We start from the raw sequence: 16,851 nt of genomic DNA, 5'->3' as shown, positions 1-16,851 counted from the left end.
AGGCCAGGCAGCAGCAATGGGGCAGAAGAAAGGAGGTAGCCCTCGGATGGCCTCATCTTTGTGTCCCCTCCATGATGGCCAGCCAGTTGCCCTCCCTGCTCCCTCCCTCCCTCCCCAACCTGCTTTCCTCCATCCCAGCCTTTTCATCTTCTCTGACAACAAAGCCAGAGGCCGGGCGCCAGGCCTCCCCCTGCTCCAGCTGAGTGGAGCTGGCGCTCTCTCTTTTCTGTCTTTTTGAGCACCAGCCCCTGCCTGGTGGTGCTGGCCCCAGGCTGCCTGCCCTGCTCAGGTGTCCTGAAGGCCCCATTAAGAGGGCTCAACTGGCCGGGCGCGGTGGCTCACGCCTATAATCCCAGCACTTTGGGAGACCGAGGTGGGTGGATCACGAGGTCAAGAGATCGAGACCATCCTGGTCAACAAGGTGAAACCCCGTCTCTACTAAAAATACAAAAATTAGCTGGGCATGGTGGCATGCGCTTGTAGTCCCAGCTACTCGGGAGGCTGAGGCAGGAGAATTGCTTGAACCCAGGAGGCTGAGGTTGTGGTGAGCCGAGATCACGCCATTGCACTCCAGCCTGGGTAACAAGAGTGAAACTCCGTCTCAAAAAAAAAAAAAAGAGGGCTCAGCTGCTCCTTGGCTTCCGAGCAGGGTGGGGCCAGGCCAGGCAATTGGCTGAGACATGGGCAGCTTCAAAAGGACAAGATGCCACAAACCTACCAGAGACCATCTACTGAGGACTCAAGGGTGACCCCTCAAGGCAGGACCAGGCCACTGGACCACTTAGGGGTCTCCTTGTGCTGCAGCCCCAGGCACCACGCCCCTTTCACTTTTGAGGACAGCATCCACTCCCATGCCTGCTGGCCCATTCGTGTGTCCACACACATCTTACTGCGTGCTAAGGCTGGGCTGGGTACTGGGCCACAGAAGTGCCAAGCCCTTGTGCTCCCTTAGGAGGGTTCCCAGCTACGGACAGAGTCTGGGGATAACCATCTTTTTCTGTCCACCCTCCTCAGTGAGTCCTGAATCACCTGGATGGGCACAGGTTGGCAAGGGCACAGAGTCCCCCCCCCCCGAAAACCACCCCCAAAGCACTCAGCAGCCAGGAAAACTGATCTCCAGACAAGCTTACTCTGTGTCTAACCAGGTTTCCTCCCAGGGCCTTCAGAGTTCAGAGTTTTGAGCCGCCACAGGTAGGCTGTTCCCCAGACAAGGAAAGGATTGGGCTGCAAGCTCCAGAGAGGGGCAAGGGGGTGTGTTCCTTGAATATGTCTGGGGTACAGTGCCCCTTGATTCTCCCAGGAGGATCTCATTCCCAGAGTTTGATGGGCCTTGCTCTGCTCCAGTGGTGGGTATGTGACTAAGGTTTGGCCAATCAGAGCATCAGATTGTCCTGGCCGCTGTGATGAATTCAGGGATGAACATATTTCCAAGTTGGCTGAGTGAGGCCCAGTTCCAGGACTTCAGTGGGATGGTTCAGATGACAGATGGTCTTTTTGCTGAACTTAGCTTTGAGGATATTAGCCTGGCATCGCAAGGGCTACTGGGGGAGATAACTTGCCGGAGAGTAAAGTAGAGCTTCAGCGTATCCTGGGAATACTACGTGAGTGCCTGAATCCAGCCACGTCTGAAGCTGGGCATGCCTACTCCTTTCAGTTCTAAGAACTAACTTCTTTTTCACCTAGGTCAGTTTGTATTAGGGTTTCTGGCACTCACCCAGGAGACCTGGATGATAGAAAGGAAGAAAAGAAAGAGAAAACAGAGGAGAGAAGAAAGGTGGAGAGTGGTTGGAACTAAGTTGGGAGAAGAGCTACCTTGCTTGGGCAGGGATTGGATGACATTTTATGAATGGTGATGTCAGATTTTCCATATGAATCTGTTTGCATTACTGCAACAGAATGCCCCCATCAAATAATCAGTAACATCTACCATGAATAAAAATGTGTGTGGGTATGGACTATTTTGTGGGATTTGCAGAAGAAGAAGCTGAGTTTCTCATCTCAGACGAGATAGTATGAGCAGAGACCAGCTGTGGGGAAGCAGGACCAGAGGCTGATGTGGCTGCGAGGGGACCAGAAGCCCCGTGGGAGGGCTGTGTGCCTCAGCAGGCGGGGGCTGGGCCAGGGAGCGCCTAGGTCTCGCCCAGCTCTAGGAGATCTGCAGGTGCCTTTGACACCTGGGGTGCTTCTGTTTTACCTGTGACTCCTACAACTCTGAAAGCAGCAGTAGCTCCTTTGTGGCCCCTCAGCACATGGCACATCTGGGCTCTAACATGTCTATTGCCATTCTGTGTCCCCAGGGATTCTGGCATGGGGCTTGGTCCACAGAAGGTACTTAGAAAATATTGTTGAATGAATTAAATAAATGTCTCCGCTTGCTTACATGTTTACTGTCCATCCTCTTAGGTTGCTGGTTAAGATGGTGGATTGACATGCTATGGGAAGCCCCTATTCCATCTACAAATATGCGAAATGCTGGATAAAATAGAACTATTTAAAAGAATATAGAGCCAAGGTAAAAAACAAGAAGAGGAGACCTCCAGCTTGTTTAAAAAACAGGAGATGGAGCTGAAATGTCCATGGAGGTATTAGGGACAGGAGGACCTTGCATGGTGAGCTACAGAAGGAGGTTCCCTGCATGAGCCAGGGGCCAGCAAGGGCTGTCTTAACCATGAACAAAGATGAGAAATATTCCACCTATTGACCTTGGGGTTTTGTTCCCAGGTGTGGGACTCAATCTCTCACTACCTGGGCAGCTAGGAAACTCCAAGCTAAGAATCAAATTTAAAAACTGGTCTAGAATCAGGCCCTGGTGGAGGCAGATAGAAAATTGCTCTGAAGGGAACTCTACAGCTTGGTTCTATGTGTGACTCTCAAGGATCATGGCCCTGCCAAAGAGAGGCTCACAGCCCAAAATGACAGTGCCTGCCAAGAATGCCTCATCATGGAAAAGACAGCAGGTGTAAGACATCTCAGGAAGCTCAGATATTACAGCAATCCAAAAAGGACTGTAGAATTAGTGTGGCTGAATGCTGCAGAGATCAAGGGTTAGGCAGAACCCACAACACAAGGACTGACGAGGATGAAAAAGAAAGTGCAGGTCTGGAAAAGAACTCAATAGAAACCCTAGACATGAACAAGAGTCATGGAGATCCCATTTTAGGAAAGTGGCCGAGTTTGACTCAAAGTTAGGAAACTCAAAGCAGTCTGAATTCAGCTGAGTTTTGGGTATGTGACTTTAGTAAAACCACTCCTAACCTCAAGGGTCTATTTTCTCATTTGAAACATATGACACAATACCAATCTTAGAGGAAAGAGTAGAAGATCAGAGTAAGTCAGTGTCTGTGAAAGTGCTTTGAACACTGGCAGATGCTGGAAAAGTTTGAGTCGGGTCATTCATTATAACCAAATGGCTTCAAGCTGTCATTCTCAGGGGGAGTTCAGTCATTGCTCTGTTTTTCCCCAAAAGACACATCTGCAGAGCACCTGGAGACATTCCAGAGTGATGTCACCTAAGAGGGTGTGATGGGCGCTACTGTTTGGGGCGTGGGGCCCTTTCCTCCCTGTAATTCCTGTAGACTACAGCCGCCTAGGTCAACTGCAGAGAAGGGAGCTGATTCAGTTCAACAATCAGGGACATCTGAGTTTCTGGCACTTGATAAGCAAGAGCAGAAGTGACATTTAGCCTGCAGTCCCTCCCCAGCCAGTAAAATGTCCGGCCAATGTTTCTGGCGTGGGAGAACCAGGAGGACTTGTGCGTACTACCAAATCCAACTCGAGCGTGTGGCTTGGGGCCACCAGGCTGGGCTGTGAGTCCTGCCCTTGCCTCTTAGTCACTGTGCCACACTGGACAGCTGCTTCCTCTCTAGCCTTGGTTTTCTCGTCTGTGAAATGCTGTCAATAACACTTTTCTTTTAGACTGGATTAGAGCCCCCATGAAAAAGTGCCTGGTATGCAGCTGATGCTCAATAAATGCCCATGACCATTCTGTCTCCTCCCCTTTCCCTTCTTCTCAGAGTGAGAGCTTTGGGGCAGGTCAGTCCACAAACCAGCAAACTCTGACCATAGAAAATGGGCAGAGGAGGTTAGCCTCCTGGGCAAGGCAGGGTTGAGGGCATTTTTCCAGAGGGGCAGAGAAATGAGTGACACAGCCATCTGCCTAATCACCGTGTGCCCTTCACATAGTGTCACTCGCTCTCTGGTCCTCAATTTTTTCATCACTAGGTGCCTCCTTCAAAGCCTCTGCAATAGCTGCTCCTCCTTCTTCCTTACTAAGAGAACCCGAGTTTTGGCCGGGCGCGGTGACTCACGCCTGTAATCACAGCACTTTGGGAGGCTGAGGCAGGCAGATCACCTGAGGTCGGGAGTTTGAGACCAGCCTGACCAACATGGTGAAACCCTGTCTCTACTAAAAATACAGAAATTAGCTGGGCATGGTGGTTCACGTCTGTAATCTCAGCTATTGGGAGGAAAATCGCTTGAACCCGTGAGGCAGAGATTGCAGTGAGACAAGATAGCGCCATTGCACTCCAGCCTGGGTGACAGAGCAAGACTCCATCTCAAAAAACAAACAAACAAAAAAATGAACCCCACCGGGTGTGGTGGCTCACATCTGTAATCCCAGCACTTTGGGAAGCCAAGGCGGGCAGATCAGGAGGTCAGGAGATTGAGACCATCCTGGCTAACAGAGTGAAACCCCGTCTCTACTAAAAAAAAAAAAAAAAAAAAAAAAAAAAAAAAAATTACAAAAAATTCACCAGGCATGGTAGATTTCGCCTGTAGTCCCAGCTACTCAGGAGGCTAAGGCAGGAGAATCTCTTGAACCCAGGAGGTGGAGGTGGCAGTGAGCCGAGATCACTGCCACTGCACTCCAGCCTGGGCGACAGAGCGAGATGCCGTCTTATAAAAAAAAAAAAGAAAGAAAATAGAACCCCAGTTTTGTTTGGGACTGACTGACACGACCAGCCCTTGCAGGCTTCTTCTTATGTGGGATCAGCAGATGCAAGGCCTGGAGGCACAGCAGCCATTGTGTAACTTTGAATCAAAGCACACAGGCAGTGGGGGCAGGCCGACTTGACTTTTCTGCTTCCTGGCTGTGTGGCCTTGGGTATGTTACTTAACTTCTCTGTGCCTCATTTCTCACAATCTGTAAACTGAGGATAAAATGTCTACCTTGCAAAATCTTATGGGGTCTAAATGGTGCATTGGCTCTGAATCCACTTTTTCTGTTGTAAACGGCTATCCCAATGTTTGTAGTTACTTGTACCATTCTGCTATAGAGGACTAGTTGTAACTTTAGAGATAAACAAAGAAGAGCCCCTTTACTTCTCCTCTTGGATCAAGTTCCAAGGCTGGATGTGGGCCTCAAGCCAACCAGTCCTGCTCTTTAGCCATCAGCTATGCAAACAGGAAGTGGCTCTCCAAACACTGCGCGCTGCAGGAGGCTGGCCCAGAGTCCGCCTCTTTGGAGGCCTCCCTCTAGCCCCATGCCTTCCTATCTCCCAGCTGTGAGCTCCTCAGATGTCCAGGATAAGGCCCCTCCTCTGAGGAGTTAGGTTCAAGGCCACCCTTTCTGGCTGCCCTGCCGCCAGCCTGGGCCAGACTACTGTCCTCGCAGGCCGGGGGATGACAGGAGCCCTCACTGGGCTCTGCACTGTCTCCTGCTCTCCCTGTCTGCCCATCTCTTTGTCACACTGTAGCCAGGGTAACTTTTTATTGAAATGTAAATCTGCTTCTGTCACCTCCTTGCTTAAAACTTTTCCATGGCTTCATGTTCTGTCTCTTAAGGGAAAAACTGAAGTCCTTGCTGCCACCTTCCAGGCCCTAAACGGGCCTCCCTCCAGCTCTACCCCTCCAGCCACTCTGGCCTCCTTTTAGTTTTTGAATGGTGCTAAGGTCTCTTCTGTCCCAGGGCTTCGCCGGACTGTTTCAATTTTCTAGAATGTTCTCTCCTCTCCTCTCTCCATCTTGCTCTATGACATCCCATCCTCAAGTTTCACTTCTCTGGGGCAGGCTGATGAGTGCCCCCCACATCCTGCCTTCTGCCACACATCTGTTCCTGTGAAGGTCTCAGCTGCTCACAGGTGGCTGCTCAGGGTAGGGATTTCAGTCTGTCCTAGTTACATGACTGCATCCCTGATGCCTGGGATACCCCTGGCACAGAGAAGGTGCTCAGCAAATGTGGTGTCAGGCTGGCGGCAGGTAGGGGTGCCTTGTGATTTGAAAGGGAGAGAGGCTCTGTCTACCAAGCATCTATCATGTGCCTGACAGGACCTCATGGCCTCTTCACAGCATTCCTGCAGGCATGGACCCCAATCTGTGTTTCACCCAAGAGGAAGCAGGCTCTGCAAGGGGTGGCGACTTGCCCGCACTCACACATCTGCCAGATCCCTGCCAAGATTTGAACCTGTGTCCCAAATCCAGCTTCCTGCCCTGGTGGAGCTAACACGGGCAGTCATTATACATCTGTTTCCTCATCTACAGAGTGGAAACATAGTAGTACCCACTTCACAGGGCAATTGTGAGGCTGAAATGAGTTAAGCCACATAAAGTACTTAGCTCAAGGCCTGGCACACAGCAGGTGCTTAGTAACTGTAAGCTATTATCATTATGATCAAATCCAGGAACAAATGAGAATGAGCACATTCAAGTGCAATCTATGATTAAAAAAAATAGATAGAGGATCTTTGTGGGTGAACAGGAGGATGGATGGACATCTGGCTGGCTGGGTGGGTGGGTGGGTGGCTGGATGGATGGGCGGGTGGGTTAGTGGATGGATGGATGGGTAGATGGATAGATGGATGGATGCGTGGGTGGGTGGATGGGTGGGTGGGTGGCTGGATGGATGAGTGAGTGGGTTAGTGGATGGATGGATGGGTAGATGGATAGATGGGTGGATGGGTGGATGGGTGGGTGGGTGAGTGGATGGATGGATGGGTAGATGGATGGATGGATGGATGGATGGGTGGGTGAGTGGATGGGTGAATGGATGGATGGATGAATGGATGGGTGAGTAGATAGATGGAAAGCAAGCAATGGCGTAGACTTATGACAGGAAACGGAGAACTGACGAAGGAATGGAAGAACACGTGAATAAACGCAAGGAGAAACTGGGGAACACAAGAGCGAGTGGGAGGAGGATTGCATACCCAAAATCTGGGAGAATGGGAGCCGAATTGGGGCACCTGGGCTCAGGGCCCGCACCCCCGCTCACCTGTAGCGTTGCAGCTCCGCCTCCAGCTGCCGCACCCAGCGCTGCAAGCCGGGCACCTGCCGTGCCAGCGCCTCCAGCTCTCGCACCCGGTGCAGGCTGCGCAGCACCACCTGCCGGGCCTCTTCCGCGTGCCGCCGCACCTCGGCCTGGCCTCGGCGCAGCTGCCCAGCGCGGGCCTCCGCTGCAGCCAGGGCACCTTGCGCCTGCCGCAGCTCCCGCGCCGCAGCCTCCGGCCCGCCGCGCCCCGTCTCGTGGGTGCTCGCCTGGCTCTTCCAGAGCCCGACCTGAGGGGAGAGGGGAGCAGGGGATGAGTGCCCCAGCCAGATGCACAAGAGGAACGCCCGCAGGACCGCAGTCCCCATTACTGCGCACCCAGAAGCGCGTGAGCAAGTTTATTGCACCGTCTGCTTCCGGGTGCCAGGCTCTTAGGCCGGGTGCATCCGAGCTCCTTTAACCTTCGCCACATCCCTAGGGAGGCGGGAGCTCTAATGATTCCTCGTCGCCCCCCACCCTCCAGCGTTTTTTTCTTCTTTTCTTTTTTCCTTTTTTTCTTTTCCTCCTGCGTTTTTTTTTTGTTTTGTTTTGTTTTTTTACTGACAAAGGAAACTGAGACAGGACACCTGTATTCTGTTCCCTCTGTGATTCCAGTGATTCTCCAACCTCACTACTCTTCTCGGCCTACTTCTGTGTTAGTGGCGGTCAGCCTGCCGGTGGCGGTTCCTCATCTCCTAGACTCCAGGAGCATCTACGCACCCCCCACTGGCATTTCAGCCCTCCCCGTGCCTGCTCACTAGAGGTTCCTTGAGGGTGGTTTCTGTCTTGTTTACTGGTGTGTTCCCAGAGCTTAAAACAAACCTGGCACATAATAGGTGCTCAATAAATACCTGAGCATGAGTGACGCCGGAAAACCTTTCAGGCGTGTCCCACGACTCCCAGTACGTTACTTGGGATTCCACATCAGGGGAGTCCTTTCCAGCCTCCACCCTGGCTTACACACACACTGAAAACCACACCTTGCCGCTTCCCTGCACTCTGCAGCGTCCTGGGCTAAGGCGGGATCATATAACGTCAGTTTCTTCCTGGCCTGTTGTCGCCTGCGGTAGGGGCTGTTCCTTTCCTCCTCTGACCCCTGCGACCCAGCACTGCCCTCGGCGCACGGCTGGCACAGTGCTGAAGTGTTTGTCGACGGCTCCCAGATGCTGAGGCTGGGTCCCTATCTCACCTCATGGTTCCTTCTCAATAGCCCAGAGCGGAGCGGGTCTGGTACCCGCAGGCACTTGGTGGGCCGTGAATGCCTGATCCATACTGTGAGCCACCCTGCCTATTTCTCACTTGTCTCTGCTTCTCCCGCAGAGAGCCCCATAAGTCTTTGCTGATTGAAGGAAGGAGCTGTCAGTCTACCCTAGGAGGCAGGGAGATCAGTACAAGGCCTTCACACTTTTGTCTTCTAAACCTCCTAGAAGCCTGGCAGGAAGGAGAGAGAAAGATGGTTGTTGAAAGGGAATATGTGAGCCTATCCAGACAGGTGCGATTCCTGGGTTAGAAGGGTCAAGACGCGATCGGGGATATGTGTGCAGAAAAGTGGGGTATGGTTGTCTTAGTGTGACTGGGGTTTTCGGGAGTGGAATTGATTTTAAGAATAGGGTTGGGGACTGGAGTGGAATGGGGAGGAACAGCGACAGGATGCAAGTGGGCTGAGGCGGGGTGGAATGGTGTAGGGCTACCCTCTATCTCCCCTTCCTCTGCCTCTGTCCCGTCGGGCTCCGCAGCCTGCCAGCTTTTAGTTCGAGCCCTCTTGCAGGCGTTACCACCCCTCCTCCGTGGCCGACACGCACCTGCAGCGCTAGGCAGCGCGCATCACTGCTCTGCAGCGCAGCGCGCAGGTCCTCCACCAACTCGCGCAAGCTGCTGTTCTCCTCTTCCAGACGCGCCACGCGCTCGCAGTCTGGACCGCTGTCGGGGACCGGAACGCAGGGCGGGCGGCGGCGGCGGCGCGGGCGACGCAAGCGGATCTGCGTCTCGATGTGCTCGCTGAGAGCGCCGCGGGGCAGCCGGGGCCCCGCACGGGTGCCGAAGTAGCCACAGAGGCGCGCGTGGAACTGGCGAAAGGTGAGCTCCGGTGGCTCAGCGCGCAGCGCCAGGCGCGCCTCTTCCTCTGTATCTGCGTCCCTGTCCGTGGCCACCTCAGCGACCGTGTCACCAGCGGTCACATCTCTGGAGTTCGTGTCTCCTGCCGCCTCCCCGGCCGCGGTGGTCCCCTCTGCGCGCAGCCCCAGCACGGCGCAGAGCGCGCGGAAGTCGGCGCGGGGCAGGCGGCCGGCGCCGCGGCAGTCCAGGTGGTGGAAGACCTCCTGCAGGTACTGGTCCAGGCCGGTGGCCAGCACCACGATCTCGTTCTCCACGCCGCGGTCCAGCCCGTAGTGGTGCGCCAGGGCGCTCAACAGCCACTGAGTGCGCCGCGCAGGCCGCCGGTACGGGTCGCCTCCCGCGCCCTCCATGCCGGCCTCAGCGCCAGCGCCGCCTGGCTCCATCGCTGCGCCGCGCGCCTCGCTCCTCCGGTCCCTTCGCCCCGCCACTTCCAGGGGCGGCCCCAGAGTTTCTCGAAAGGAGGGGCTTAGCAGTCGCGGTCTGGTTGGAGCGGCGCCGGGGACCGTGTCCAGCAGCTGAGCTGGCCTCACAGGGAGTCTGGTTTACCCCAGTTGCTTTGGAGGGACCTGGGGTAGGGAGCCTAGGAGCCCCCGGGATCCCCGCGGCGTCACCAGTGCCAGATCTACCTCCGGATCTGGCTTCTCCGTGTGACTCTCCGCTCTCCTCTCCTTACTCCAGGGACATTCCTGTCATCTGCGCTTTTCCTCCCACTCCCGGCTGTCCACTCTCAACTCCCTCCTCCCTCCGCCCCGCCTGCCTGGCGCGGAGAGTTAGCCCCAGACCTGGGAGAGGGGTAGGCGCGGGATCCGAAGCCCAGGAGGGCCTTGGGGGTGGTGGCCTAGTCCAGTTGCTGGGGATGTGCCCCCACGTCCAAGCGTCACTCTTCCCTCTCTCCCCGAAAGGCCTTTCGAGGGTTGCCTGGCAAGCCTGCTCTGGCTACCCTGTAGCCATAGGTGTGGAAAAGCTTCCCCTCCGTGTACATTCAGCTACCGGGTTTCTGAATCCACTTCTTGTGCTACCATAGACCGTGCAAAGAGTCCCATGCAGTAACTGCGAAAGAAAGGGAAACAGGCTTGGCGAGGCGAGGGGTCTAGGTTAGGGGAACCCCGCTGGTGAGAAGCCAATCTGAGACTAGTCCTGTGCTAACTGCTGTGTCGCTCCCTGACCCCTCTCCTGGTCCCTGTTGGGGGTGGGGATAGGACTTTCTGGAAAGTGGTGTCTCTGGCCCTGCCACCTTTATGCCTGCAGATGGTGACTTGGCAATGGGATCCGAGTTCCATCTCTGAGTTGGGGCTAGGCTGACAGGATGATGTTTGGCTGAAGTTTTTTTTTCTGGTGTTTTAGAACACATTTCCGGAAGATGAAGAAAAACCTGTTTCGCAGACGAGTGCTAGACTGTGTTCCCTTTCTTTTTCACGAGAGGGGTGCAGTGATATTGTGATATTGTCCACCTGTTACCTGCACTGAGAACGGTTTTCCAGCCACGGTATCCAACCACGTTGAAGCAAGAGGCAGACTCTTCAGCTGTTCCTAGCTCTAACAGAGAGAGAATCTTGCCCTGTGGATAACTCTGTGAGTTTAAGTGTAAAACCCTGCTGTTTGGAAAGCAATAGCATTATGTCTCCTCTGTCACAGTATCCCAGAATCAGCACTTTGTCCATTTAGCAAATTCATACAGGTTCTTGAAGGCTTTGCCCAGAGTACATCTCTGCTGGGAAAAAGTTAGAGGCTTCTCCCCAATCATTTTGGACATACCCTTTTAGGTTTGTTTTTTAATTATAAAAGTAACAGCAATTTGACACAATTTTTACATCACGTCCACTTCTTGGCTTCTTTCTACTTTAGAAAGCCACCATGCACAGGATGTTCACTGCATCATTGTTTATTACAGTGAGAAACAGGAGACAACCTGGTGTCCATCAGATCAGCTAGGACTCAGCAAACGAGGATGAGCGGACACAGCAAGGCACAGCTGATTGTGCACAACACTGATGCTTACATAACAAGAACAAAACCACACAAAACAACAAGGACATGTGTATGTGAGTGCATAGAAGATGGAGGGGTTTATAAGTGGATTCAGTGGTTCTTTCTGCAGATGGGAGACACCGCAGTATTTCCCTTTTGATAAGATGCTCTCATGTGTTTCTTTTTCTTGGCCGGGTGAGATGGCTCTTCATGCCTGTAATCCCAGCACTTTGGGAGGTGGAGGCAGGAGGATTGCCTGAGCTCAGGAGTTTGAGACCAGTCTGGCCAACATGGCGAAACCCCATCTCTACTAAAAATACAAAAAATTAGCTGGGAATGGCGGCAGGTGCCCGTAATCCCAGCTACTCAGGAGGCTGAGGGAGGAGAATCACTTGAACCCAGAAGGCAGAGGTTTCAGTGAGCCGAGATCATGCCATTGCACTCCAACCTGGGCAACAAGAGCAAAACTCTGCCTCAAAAAAACAAAAACCAAAAAACAAAAAGACAAAAAAACTCATTTTATTTCATGTCAGTGCTGAGAGCTGGTAGCCCAGGCATGAGTGCAAGACCCTCCCTGCCCCCAATCCCTGCAGCTGGTGAAGGAATCCTTTCAATAGTAGTTTTCCTGGGCCAGTCAATATTGAAAACAAAGCTTTTAAATGTCTTGCTGGGAGCCGTTGCCAGCCTCCGCTCCCCTACAGCTCAGGGAAGTAAGGGTTGATAATGGTATGCTGTCAGGCCTGTCTGTCTGCCCCGCAGTGTTACCAGGCGCCTCTGAAATAATTCTGGTTGCATCCACAAGGTTTTTGTTTAAGGTTCAAAGTGAGCAAATGCAGAGGTCTCCTTGAGTTCTTTTGTATGAGCTGGGGGGATGGGCGTGTGTCTGTGTGGGTGAGAGTCAGGGCTGTGGCAAAGAAATGATTTTCTGAAGTCAGTTCAGTATTGTTTGAGCCATTTCAAATAGTACATTGTTTAAAGTGTCTTTTAAAGGTCCGGGAAAATGCTAAAAAGCAAAAATCATCCACTATCCTGCCACCAAGAGGGGACCACTGTGTATTTCTGATGTATTTGTTTCCAGACTTTTCCATGTATTGGGGCATGAAAAGACTTACTGGAGTGATGGAAATACTCTGTATCTTCGTAGTGTGGTGGTTGCACGACTGTGTACGTCTGAATTTTACAGTGTGCAAATTGCAGCTCATTAAACTTGACATGAAAAACACATGAAAAGCACAGTGGAAAGGCCACCATTGGGATCTTTCTTTGCGCAGGAACTGAGCTTTGTAAACAGCGTGGCTGTGGTTTCTTTGCACACACTGCTCCAGAGGCTGCCCTATGCTCCCTCAGGATGGACTATAAGGTGCTTTGTCATCCCTCAGAGATGCCCACCAAGGTGGTTTTCATCTTTTCTCCACAAAAACAATACTGTGAACAGTTTGCTCCGTATCTTGAGTGATTTATTACTGGACCAAGGAGTATACTTATTTTATAAGCTTGCGATATTGTCAGACCATTTTTTGGAAAGTTGTGTTATTCTATCCAGAGCCTAGAACTGTCTGGGAATGTTCTTGGGCCATTATTTTCAGTGTCATAAAGCTTTTGGGATTTTAGGGGTCTTGGTTAGTGGATTTGCTTAGTGTTTAGACACCAAGCTTTACTTCTATTAAAAATAGGCCTCTGTTAGGCAAAGATACTTCTTAGATACAACCGCAAATGCGTGATCTGAAAAAGAAAAAAGTGGAGTGGTGAATTGGACCTTCATCAAAGTTCAAAACATTTGCACTTCAAAAGATACTATTACGAAAATAAGAAGACCAACAAGAGACCAGGAGAAAATATTTATAAAACATATGCCTAGTAAAGGAAAATATTTATAATACATACGCCCAGTAAAGGACTTACATTCAGAATTTACAACGAACTCTTACAACTCAGCAGCAAGAAGACAAACGATTCAATCAAAAAGTGGGTGAAAGATACAAACAAACAATTCACCAAGGAAGTTGTATGGATGACCAACATACACATAAAACAATCTCAGTATTCTTAATTGTTAGGGAAATGTACTTGAAAACTACGATGAAATACTATATCACACCCATGAGAATAGCTGTAGTGAATGAAACAGACAATAAATCTTGTCAAGAATTGGAAGAAACAGGAAACTTCACGTTGTGGATGGGAACATAAAATGATGCAGCCACTGGTGGAAGACAGTTTGGTGGTTTCTCAAGAAATTAATCGCAAAACGACCATATGACCCAACTATTCCACCCCTAGACTTCGACCCAAGAGAGATGAAAACACATCCATACAATGACTTATGTGGGAATGTTCAGAGCAACATTGTTCATAAATGTATAAATGCCCAAGCTAAATGCCCATTAACTGATGAACGGATAGGCAAACTGTGGTCTGTTCATAAAATAGAATATTATTCAACCATGAAAAGGAATGAAATACTGACACATGCCTCAATATAAACCTCAAAAACCTATTGCTAGGTGAAAGAAGCCAGTCACAAAGCCAGAATACACATGGACTGACTCAATTTACAAGAAATATCTAGAAAAGGCAAATTTTTAGAGACAGAAAGATTGTGGTTGCCTAGGACTGGGAGTTGGAACAGAGATTAATTATAAATGTTCACGAAGTTTTATTAGGGGGATGAAAATGTTCTACGATGAACTTATGATGATGATTACACCACTCATTAAAGTTACTGAAAATCATTGACTTCTACCCTTGAAATGGATGGATTTTATGAAATAAAACTTGCTTTAATAAAGCTGATCAAAATGGGGAAGGGGCAAGAAGGTGGATGTAGCTGATTCCCAGTATGCCTCCAGCTGCCAGAGTCTTGGGATAACTTGAGGAAGGCCTCTGTATAACCTGTGGGAGCTCAGGGACACCCCACCCGGCAGAGGAAGGAAGCAGGGATGGATTGTTCAGTGACCTTGAACACCCCCCGCCCCTGGATGCTTGCCCCTCTGCTTACCAGAGGTGCGGTCCATGTCTTCATCCCCTTGAAGTGGGGCCAGCTTCATCACTTGCTTTGGTTAATGGCATGTAGCAGGGTGACATGGCGCTGGTTCCACCCCTAGGTCCCAGAGGCCTTGCAGCTTCTTCTGTGCCCTCTGGGATCCCTGCTCTGAGAATGCCATCTGAGGAAGCCAGTCCAGGCTATGGGGAGATGAGGCACCACATAGAAGGAAGCTGGTCTACCATTGGGGGTGTGGGAGCCCATGGAGGGGAAGCAAGGGGCTCACCGAGAGCCAGCAGCAACTGCCAGACATGCAAGTGAGGCCTTCTGGCACCTTCCAGACATGTTGGTGCTCCAGCTGAGCACAGTGCAGGGAGTGAACCCAGGTGAGGCCAGCAGAGAACTACCCAGCTGATGCATAGAGTGGTAAGAAATAACAAGTGTTTGTTGTTTGATGCCATTAAGTTTGGGGATGGTTTTTACTTAGTAACAGATAACTGAAACAGAAGCCCCCTTTCCTTTGCTTCTGATCTGCCAGCCCTGAAGCCATCTTCATTGAGGTAGGCTTGTGGACCCACCATTCTCTCACACCTGAGACCCACACTGCATCCTGTGATGCCCTGGGTCTTGACCCAGACACCATCTTCCTCAGGGCAGTGGTTCCATATTCTGGTTGTGCAATAGAATCTTGGTGGCAATTTAAAAATATGGCTTCTGTTCCTATTACTTATTGCACAACAAATCACCCCAAAACTTAGTGGTTTAAGAGAGCAACAATTTACTTTGCTTATAAATCTACAGTTTCTCTTGATGGAGACAGCTTGTTTCTGTTCCTCAGTGTCAGCCAGGGTGGCTCAAAGGTTGGGGGCTGGGATCATTTGAAGTCTTGCACTCTCACATGTCTGGGAGTTGAGGCTGGCAATTGGCTGGGAACTGTCAGTTAACAACAGCTTTATGTGGCCATTTCACATGGCTGCTTGGGCTTCCTCACAACATGGTGGCTGGATTCCTAACATGAATACCATACCTCAAAGGAACAGGGCAGAGGTAGATGGAATTTGTATGACCTGTATGAAATCACATAGTGTCATTTCCTCTGTACTCTTTTGACTGAGGCAGTCACAAGGTCTGCCCAGTTTCCAGGGGAGGGGACTAGACCACCACCCCGCCCTCCGGGTGAGAGGAATGTCAACATCGCATTGCAGGAAGATTATGTTGCGGGGGATCTTTTGAGGTGGCTGTCTTTGGAAAATAGAATCTGCCACTGATTCCTAAGCCCCACCCTTAGAGAGTCACTTCCACAGATCTTTAATGAAGCCTCAGAATTGTATTTTTGACATGTAGGTGTTTTCAGTGCACATCCAGGATGGCACATTGGTCCTTGGTCCAAGACTGCTCGCTGGCCTCTCACTCCTGAGCTTGGGGAGAGATTGGCTGCTACCCTAGGTGGTGATGTGATCAAGAAGCATTTGAAGGGAAACCAGCCTCAGGTCAGCAGGTAGGACCTGGGGAGCCCGAGGCCTGATGTCTGTCTAAGGTTGGTGGTGGTGTTGAACTGCCTTTGTTAAAGGGGCCTTTTGGGGGCTGGTGTAACTAAGTAGTTTTGTATTCTTCCAGCCCTTCATGTGTCTCCTGAGCATTTCCTGGCAAGCAGACAGCAGTCTCTAGGCTGCTGCAGGTGGGGTGTGGACAGCATGATTGTGGCTCTCCATGCTGAGAGTTTGAATGCCCTTCTCACAGGGCTCACTGCCATTTGATATCTTCCCTCACAGCTGTACTTAAGGCCCAGTTTTTTAGACTGATTGAACCCGAGGAGTATTGGAGCACCCAGTATTAAAGGGGCTGTCCCATGCCCCAAGAGCTGTCTGGGGAGGCATGCACTGGGAGGCTCAAGACTTGGGTCTCAGCCCCAGTTCTGCCACAGTGTTGCTCTTTGACACAAAGTAGTTCATAGCTCAACTCAGAGCTAAAGTGTTCTTAATAGCCAAGAGTGTGCATAACCTCAGCTCCCATTCTCTTGAACAAACTGACTGCCAAAGAGGGATACTCTCCTTCAACAGAAGGCCTGCCTTGGCTCCCCATTGCCCACAGTCTTGTGTCCTACCTACCCTTTGGGGTTATGTACCATGGGTCCTACACATTGCTGCAGCCTCGCCATCCCTTCCTGAACTTGCCAGGCCCTTTCACCTATATGGGCCTTTGCACATGCTGTTCCTCTACTTGGAATGCCTTCTCTTGTTTTCACCACCTGGCCACCCCCCAGATTTGGCTTTGCTCACCTCCTCCATGAAGCCTACCCCAGCCCTCCACCCCAGCTGCTTGCTGTGCTGAAGTCTTCTACATCAGGAGCCGCAGCCAGGGCTCTCAGCTTGGGTGGTTTAGCAGACTAGCAGAGGCTTTGGAGTCAGGCAGTCCGGATTTGCTCCTACTTGCTGTGTGACCTCTCAGGGGAATCGCTTCACCTCTCTAAGGTGTTTTCTCATCTCTGAGTCGGGGCTCGGGATCACTAAATAGAATTCTCATGCTATTTAAGGACATCAGC

At 51.3% G+C, this 16,851-nt stretch overlaps 1 protein-coding gene across 3 annotated transcripts in view; it reads right to left on the bottom strand.

The window, feature by feature from the left end:
• The window catches only part of EFCC1 (EF-hand and coiled-coil domain containing 1), a 44,347-nt gene extending 34,606 nt beyond the window's left edge, over window positions 1-9,741 (bottom strand). For 2 of the 3 annotated variants that reach the window (XM_064362100.1, XM_021676155.2), the window contains exons 1-2: window positions 9,046-9,741; window positions 7,211-7,494 (exon numbers count right to left, since the gene is read on the bottom strand). In XM_064362100.1, coding sequence (XP_064218170.1) covers window positions 7,211-7,494; window positions 9,046-9,741 — 980 coding nt within the window. Of the gene's footprint in view, window positions 1-448; window positions 493-4,789; window positions 4,823-7,210; window positions 7,495-9,045 lie in introns of all 3 variants that reach the window. The other variant, XM_064362101.1, reaches the window with a different exon arrangement.
• Between the last annotated feature and the right edge of the window lie 7,110 nt (window positions 9,742-16,851).

Source organism: Aotus nancymaae, unplaced genomic scaffold, assembly GCF_030222135.1.
Source record: "Aotus nancymaae isolate 86718 unplaced genomic scaffold, 86718_ANA_hifiasm-v0.15.2.pri h1tg000046l, whole genome shotgun sequence".
NCBI lineage: Eukaryota > Metazoa > Chordata > Mammalia > Primates > Aotidae > Aotus > Aotus nancymaae.
Note: the sequence above shows the minus strand (reverse complement) of the source record. Positions and strands in the feature narration are given on the sequence as shown.